This window comes from Eucyclogobius newberryi, unplaced genomic scaffold (genome assembly GCF_026437365.1).
Source record: "Eucyclogobius newberryi isolate DKJ021-1_F unplaced genomic scaffold, fEucNew1.0.hap1 SCAF_16, whole genome shotgun sequence".
In the NCBI taxonomy this organism is placed as follows: domain Eukaryota; kingdom Metazoa; phylum Chordata; class Actinopteri; order Gobiiformes; family Gobiidae; genus Eucyclogobius; species Eucyclogobius newberryi.
In genome coordinates this window covers 35,657,890-35,666,163 of record NW_027315790.1, presented here as the reverse complement: position 1 = coordinate 35,666,163, position 8,274 = coordinate 35,657,890, and the positions used below count along the sequence as shown (strand labels likewise).

General features: G+C 45.6%; 1 protein-coding gene across 1 annotated transcript in view; it reads right to left on the bottom strand.

Annotated features, from left to right (window-relative positions):
• LOC140362258 (semaphorin-6D-like) overlaps positions 1–8,054 on the bottom strand; it is a 48,090-nt gene extending 40,036 nt beyond the window's left edge. Inside the window, exons 1-4 of the mRNA XM_072448361.1 lie at positions 7,877–8,054; positions 2,455–2,518; positions 2,013–2,101; positions 541–671 (exon numbers count right to left, since the gene is read on the bottom strand). Coding sequence (XP_072304462.1) covers positions 541–655 — 115 coding nt within the window. The 5' untranslated portion in view covers positions 656–671; positions 2,013–2,101; positions 2,455–2,518; positions 7,877–8,054. The remainder of the gene's footprint in view (positions 1–540; positions 672–2,012; positions 2,102–2,454; positions 2,519–7,876) is intronic.
• Between the last annotated feature and the right edge of the window lie 220 nt (positions 8,055–8,274).

The window sequence follows — 8,274 nt, the reverse complement described above, 5'->3', positions numbered from 1 at the left end:
GTTTAGTCCTGGTTTAGTCCTGGTTTAGTCCTGGTTTAGTCCTGGTTTAGACCTGGTTTAGTCCTGGTTTAGACCTTGTTTAGTCCTGGTTTAGTCCTGGTTTAGTCCTGGTTTAGTCCTGGTTTAGACCTGGTTTAGACCTGGTTTAGACCTGGTTTAGTCCTGGTTTAGACCTGGTTTAGACCTTGTTTAGTCCTGGTTTAGTCCTGGTTTAGTCCTGGTTTAGACCTTGTTTAGTCCTGGTTTAGTCCTGGTTTAGACCTGGTTTAGTCCTGGTTTAGACCTGGTTTAGACCTGGTTTAGACCTGGTTTAGTCCTGGTTTAGTCCTGGTTTAGACCTTGTTTAGTCCTGGTTTAGTCCTGGTTTAGTCCTGGTTTAGTCCTGGTTTAGACCTTGTTTAGTCCTGGTTTAGTCCTGGTTTAGTCCTGGTTTAGACCTTGTTTAGACCTTGTTTAGACCTGGTTTAGACCTTGTTTAGTCCTGGTTTAGTCCTGGTTTAGTCCTGGTTTAGACCTTGTTTAGTCCTGGTTTAGACTCACGTTCCCAGGAGACGATGCTGATTGGCTCCAGGTCTGTGGGGATCGAGGATGTTACTGTGGTCGCCATGGAGATGCACAGGAAGTACAAGAGCGACAGCCAATCACAGCGCACCATGGTGAGGGGGCGGGGCCTGGAGACGTCAGCACAAAATGGCCGACAGAAGAGAGAGAATTATGTTTATTATTTGTCCCAAAGTCTGAGCTCGAACCGAGCCCCCAGCACCAAGATGGCCGCCCATTCAAGTCAATGAGAGCTGCTCAGTGGCGCATGTCGCCAGTTAGCCTTTAGCCTTTAGCCTTTAGCCTTTAGCCTTTAGCCTTTAGCCTTTAGCCTTTAGCCTTTAGCTCTTCGGACACTGCAGCCCAGAAGTGACGTAGGTTTGCGTCCGGTTTGCGTACCATGTGATCGTACAGACCAATCAGAGAGGGTTACTAGAGCAGCGCAGAGCGCAGTGTGAGATAAAGCCAAATATTAAACAACTGGTTTTAAGAAACTTTTTCACTGACAATGGAAATAATTCTGGTCCTTATTAAAGTTCATGGAATGTTTGATCCAACATTGATTTCTTAAATTACGGATTTTTAATTATATCATTCTACAACATGTCAAATGTATTCAGATGACATGTTTATCTACAAAACATGCTAAAGTCATGCTAAAGTCAGTATTTAGGTTTCTTGTCTGTGTAATACAGAACAACACTGATGGACACGAAACGTAACATCCATTAGTTTATACCTGGCAAAACATTCCATTTCCACAGCATTTATTACGTGATTTAGTTTTTCAGGCAGAAACATTTCAAGACATCACTTCTGAGTCGTAAATCCGCGGCCCTCAGGGGCCCTCAGGGACCCTCAGGGACCCTCAGGTCCATGGTGGTCATTAGTTCCATGATTTGTTCAGTTATTAAACTCATAGATTCATAGTTTTACGCCTGTAGCTCATTCGAGGCATTTGGGCTCATCCACGGCATCTCGGCTCGTTCACTTCACCTACTCGCGCTCTGATTGGTCTAAATGGTCACGAGTCGGGCTAGAGCGGCGCTAGAGCCGAAGCTACAGCTTCAAATGTGTTTTAAAGACAACTGAAGAATCTTAAAATTTAAAAAAGTTCATGACCCATAAATAGGTAAGAATTGCCGCTAAATCCGACTTTTCTGAAAGCTCTAGGTGCAGTTTTTAGTTACATTGCGCTCTAGGGAAAAAAAGCTTTCTGGACGCACGATGCAGTACCACTGGAGTGGCCACTGGGGGAGTGCGACATGCTGCGGCGAGCCACGCCCTATCCAGATATTATAATAGATCCATGTCTAAAATAAACACAAGAAACCACGCCCCCTACAAAGACCACGCCCCCTACACAGACCACGCCCCCTACACAGACCACGCCCCCTACACAGACGCAACACTGACTGTTTCTACATATCACCAGCCCAACCCTGTACAAAGTTAGACATTTAATAACTCACGGTGATGGAAACTCCGCCCCACAGAATCATGTGACCAAACAGGAAGTGAACAGGAAGTGATGTGGTGGGGGAGGACCCCCTCAGATAAACTGAAAAATACACAAAAGCACAGAATGTGACTTTATTCAACTGCTTTAAATGGTGGTGTTATACATGTTTGAACCCTTTTATTTTGTATTTTATCTTTTCATCTGTTTCCTGTTTGTGTCGTGTGGAGTTCCTCAGGGCTCAGTTTTGGGTCCAGCCCTGTTTGTGCTCTTTAAATGTGACGTTTGGGTTAAAGGTTTAAACAGATCTTTAAATGAGACGTTTGGGTGACGGTCAGGATTATTCCATCGGCAGGAAATGACCGGGAGTCAGAGTAAAAACCCAGACAAAAGACGCTTAAACCCATAATCCCCCAACGTAATCCTGCAAGCAAACGGACCAATCAGACGCTTACCTGCAGCCAGACGGACCAATCAGAGTGCGCCCTGTGGATCCAAACAGGAAGTACCGTTCTGGAGCTGAAAAACACAAACCGGTCGTGGGGTTAAAGCCCCACTGCAGAACATTTTACCACATGAGAATAAACCTTATTAAAGAGTTTAACATTCAGACGTTTTAATCATGAATAAAGTGTGTTATTGATGAAAACACATTTAGATTGAATCATGTGACTTTTTTTCTGTCTTTTAAAGTTTGTTTGGTCCATTTGTTAGCATGTGTGATAGCATGTGTGATAGCATGTGTGATAGCATGTGTAATAGCATGTTTGTTAGCATGTGTGATAGCATGTGTGATAGCATGTGTGATGGCATGTGTGATAGCATGTTTGTTAGCATGTGTGATAGCATGTGTGATAGCATGTGTGATAGCATGTGTAATAGCATGTTTGTTAGCATGTGTGATAGCATGTGTGATAGCATGTGTGATGGCATGTGTGATAGCATGTTTGTTAGCATGTGTGATAGCATGTGTGATAGCATGTGTGATAGCATGTGTAATAGCATGTTTGTTAGCATGTGTGATAGCATGTGTGATAGCATGTGTGATGGCATGTGTGATAGCATGTTTGTTAGCATGTGTGATAGCATGTGTGATAGCATGTTTGTTAGCATGTGTGATAGCATGTGTGATAGCATGTGTGATAGCATGTGTGATAGCATGTGTGATAGCATGTTTGTTAGCATGTGTGATAGCATGTGTGATAGCATGTTTGAAAGCATGTTTGAAAGCATGTTTGTTAGCATGCTAACGTTTGTTAGCTTTAGCTGTAAAACTGACTCTGGGCTCAGTCTGGAGAGGGAAGTGAGCGCTGTATGACTTTTAAAAATAATACTAAATTTTGAGGACAAATAAGAAGATCAACGTCATAAGGCGCTGGTACAGCTGGCAGCCCGGTGTAAACGCTCTCTCTTCTTTCTCACACTTATTGTGCTTTATCTCCTATATTTTGTAAATATAGTTAGTATATTTTTTCTATTTTACTGTACGATCGGGACACGCGCTGGAATAGTTTTTTAATTCAACTGTTTTTGACTTTTTTCGGCTGGATTTGAGCGTTTTTCGTTGCGTTCGTTGTGTTGTTGTGACGTGAGCTAGCTCCGAGCGAGCCCACCAGCCCCCCCCCCGCGCCCTCCGGCCGCGCTAAAGTACGGCGTGTCGTCGGTACACGTTTATATACACGTTTATATGAAAGAGGAACTTCACGAACGATCTGGACACGCACTGGAATCGCTTTAAATGAACTTGTTTTGACTTTATTCGGCTGGATTGAGTGTTTTCGTCGTGTCGTTGCGATGTGTCTTGGCTCTGAGTCCCCCGGCTCCGGCCCCGCCCCCCGGCTCCGGCTCCGCCCCCCGGCTCCGGCTCCGCCCCCCGGCTCCGGCCCCGCCCCCCGGCTCCGGCCCCGCCCCCCGGCTCCGGCCCCGCCCCCCGGCCGGTGCCGTACCGCGTTTCCACAAAGGAGGAACTGATGAAACTGCCGAGAACAGTCGTCTTACCCGGAGATCGTCACGTTATCCCGGCGCAATACTGACCTAACCTAATACTGATGTGCAATTCTGTCATATGTGCAATTGCTGTGAAATTCATGTGCAATTCATGTGCTGTCGTGACACATATTCATGTGCAATTACTGTCGTGATCACACGCAATGGTATTTATTTATTTATTTATGTGTCTATGTGAGTTTTTATTTATAGGAGATCTTCTACTGAAAGTGTTTTTCAGACTTCCTATAAGTGATCTGTTCTTCTGGATCTACCTCTGGATCTACCTGCGTTGCACCAATGAAATTTCCCCATGTGGGACAATAAAGGAATATCTTATCTTAAGATGAATTTATTCTAATGTTTTAAAAAGCAAAAGTCGCTGCCCTCAACGCCTGCAGGGCACAGCAAGGGTTAGCATGAGCCTGAGTGTTAGCGTTAGCCTGGATGTTAGCATGAGCCTGAGTGTTAGCGTTAGCCTGGATGTTAGCGTTAGTCTGAGTGTTAGCGTTAGCCTGCATGTTAGCGTTAGTCTGAGTGTTAGCCTGAGTGTTAGCATTAGCCTGAGTGTTAGTGTCAGCTTGTTAGCGTTAGCCTGAGTGTTTGTGTTAGCCTGCATGTTAGCGTTAGCCTGAGTGTTAGCATTAGCCTGAGTGTTAGCGTTAGCCTGAGTTTTAGCATTAGGCTGAGTTTTAGCATTAGCCTGAGTTTTAACGTTAGCCTGAGTGTTAGCGTCAGCTTGTTAGCGTTAGCCTGATTGTTAGCGTCAGCTTGTTAGCGTTAGCCTGAGTGTTAGCGTTAGCCTGCATGTTAGCGTTAGCCTGCATGTTAGCGTTAGCCTGCATGTTAGCATTAGCCTGCATGTTAGCATTAGCCTGCATGTTAGCATTAGCCTGCATGTTAGCGTTATCCTGTTAGTGTTAGCCTGAGTGTTAGCATTAGCCTGAGTGTTAGCATTAGCCTGAGTGTTAGCATCAGCTTGTTAGCGTTGGCGTCTGCATGTTAGCGTTAGCCTGCTTGTTAGCGTTAGCCTGCTTGTTAGCGTTAGCCTGCTTGTTAGCGTTAGCCTGTTTGCACTGCTCTCTGCTCTGAATAATCTGCTCACTTTAATCCTCATAATCTGCTCCTGATCTGGGCCTAATCCAGGAGCCCGGGCCCCGGGATCATATGTTCTACACCAGGGAGGGCATCTGACACACCAGCACTGCTCTGTTAACCAGGGAGGGCATCTGACACACATAAAGAGACATTTTTGCACTTTTGTGTTTCATTTTTCCGTTGGTTAATTGTGTATTAAATTGAGTTTTTGAGCTCGTTTCAGGTCGAGCGTCATCGTTTAGTCAAGATCAAACAACCGCACACTTGACCTTTGACCCCTGGGCTGTGGTCGCCATGGAGACGACCCCAAGCTCTGACCCTGACTCACGACAAGCAGCAGGAAGTGATGCAATTATAGATTTAAAATGAGACTAAAAACAAAGCGTTCTGAAAAAGAGCCAAGTTTAGACTGGGAATGAGCAGACCAGGTCTAAACCAGGTCTAAACCAGGTCTAAACCAGGTCTAAACCAGGACTAAACCAGGTCTAAACCAGGTCTAAACCAGGACTAAACCAGGTCTAAACCAGGTCTAAACCAGGTCTAAACCAGGTCTAAACCAGGTCTAAACCAGGACTAAACCAGGACTAAACCCGGTCTAAACCAGGACGAAACCAGAACTAAACCAGGACGAAACCCGGTCTAGACTTAATCTAGATCTTGGACTGAATCTGCCTCATCTTAACATCAATGTGGACCAGACTGGATTTTAAACCTGATTTAGTCCTGGTTTAGACCTGGTTTAGTCCTGGTTTAGTCCTGGTTTAGACCTGGTTTAGACCTGGTTTAGACCTGGTTTAGTCCTGGTTTAGTCCTGCTTTAGTCCTGCTTTAGTCCTGCTTTAGACCTGGTTTAGTCCTGGTTTAGTCCAGGTTTAGACCTGGTTTAGTCCTGGTTTAGACCTGACCTGGTTTAGTCCTGGTTTAGTCCTGGTTTAGTCCTGGTTTAGTCCTGGTTTAGTGCTGGTTTAGTCCTGGTTTAGACCTGGTTTAGTCCTGGTTTAGACCTGGTTTAGACCTGGTTTAATTCTGGTTTAGTTCTGGTTTAGACCTGGTTTAGACCTGGTTTAGACCTGGTTTAGTCCTGGTTTAGACCTGGTTTAGACCTGGTTTAGTCCTGGTTTAGTCCTGGTTTAGACCTGGTTTAGACCTGGTTTAGACCTGGTTTAGTCCTGGTTTAGACCTGGTTTAGACCTGGTTTAGACCTGGTTTAGTCCTGGTTTAGACCTGGTTTAGACCTGGTTTAGTCCTGGTTTAGACCTGGTTTAGTCCTGGTTTAGTCCTGGTTTAGACCTGGTTTAGACCTGGTTTAGTCCTGGTTTAGACCTGGTTTAGTCCTGGTTTAGTCCTGGTTTAGTCCTGGTTTAGACCTGGTTTAGACCTGGTTTAGTCCTGGTTTAGACCTGGTTTAGTCCTGGTTTAGTCCTGGTTTAGTCCTGGTTTAGTCCTGGTTTAGTCCTGGTTTAGTCCTGGTTTAGACCTGGTTTAGACCTGGTTTAGACCTGGTTTAGTCCTGGTTTAGACCTGGTTTAGACCTGGTTTAGACCTGGTTTAGTCCTGGTTTAGACCTGGTTTAGACCTGGTTTAGTCCTGGTTTAGACCTGGTTTAGTCCTGGTTTAGTCCTGGTTTAGACCTGGTTTAGACCTGGTTTAGTCCTGGTTTAGTCCTGGTTTAGACCTGGTTTAGACCTGGTTTAGACCTGGTTTAGTCCTGGTTTAGACCTGGTTTAGACCTGGTTTAGACCTGGTTTAGTCCTGGTTTAGTCCTGGTTTAGACCTGGTTTAGACCTGGTTTAGACCTGGTTTAGTCCTGGTTTAGACCTGGTTTAGACCTGGTTTAGTCCTGGTTTAGACCTGGTTTAGACCTGGTTTAGTCCTGGTTTAGACCTGGTTTAGTCCTGGTTTAGTCCTGGTTTAGTCCTGGTTTAGACCTGGTTTAGACCTGGTTTAGTCCTGGTTTAGACCTGGTTTAGTCCTGGTTTAGTCCTGGTTTAGTCCTGGTTTAGACCTGGTTTAGTCCTGGTTTAGACCTGGTTTAGTCCTGGTTTAGTCCTGGTTTAGTCCTGGTTTAGTCCTGGTTTAGACCTGGTTTAGTCCTGGTTTAGTCCTGGTTTAGTCCTGGTTTAGTCCTGGTTTAGTCCTGGTTTAGACCTGGTTTAGTCCTGGTTTAGTCCTGGTTTAGTCCTGGTTTAGTCCTGGTTTAGACCTGGTTTAGACCTGGTTTAGACCTGGTTTAGTCCTGGTTTAGACCTGGTTTAGACCTGGTTTAGACCTGGTTTAGTCCTGGTTTAGACCTGGTTTAGACCTGGTTTAGTCCTGGTTTAGACCTGGTTCAGTCCTGGTTTAGTCCTGGTTTAGTCCTGGTTTAGTCCTGGTTTAGACCTGGTTTAGACCTGGTTTAGTCCTGGTTTAGTCCTGGTTTAGTCCTGGTTTAGTCCTGGTTTAGTCCTGGTTTAGACCTGGTTTAGTCCTGGTTTAGACCTGGTTTAGACCTGGTTTAGTCCTGGTTTAGTCCTGGTTTAGTCCTGGTTTAGTCCTGGTTTAGTCCTGGTTTAGACCTGGTTTAGTCCTGGTTTAGACCTGGTTTAGTCCTGGTTTAGATCTGGTTTAGACCTGGTTTAGTCCTGGTTTAGTCCTGGTTTAGTCCTGGTTTAGTCCTGGTTTAGATCTGGTTTGGACCTGGTTTGCAGGTGCGCGTGCACAGGCCTGACAGGCGCGTGCGTCTGCGTCATTCAAACATATGTCTCATGTAAATGTATGGCACACGCATGCGCAGTCTGCGCACAGATGCACTCACCTTTTCACGGTCGCGCGCGTCACAAAATCCACAGAAAACACATTTTCCTCCAGATCAAAGACGACACGTTAGATCCAGAAGAACCGCGGCTCTGGAGCGGCTCCTGGAGCAGCAGCGGCCGGACACAGCGCGCTCTGAGCGGCTTCAGGAGACACAAAGGCCTGGGGAGGATCCGGAGCACCGAGCGCAGTGGAACAGCCAATCACAGAGGAGGAAAGAGGAAGAAAGCCAATCAGAGGAGAGAAGAGAGAGAGTCGACCAATCAAAGAAGAGTAGAGGAGACAGCCCCGCCCTGGACAGCGCCTCGTCTCTGTTTGATCAGAAATATGAATAAAAAACATGAATAATTCACATGTAAACAAAGCACTACAAAATGTTACAGTCGTGTACTTTAGAAT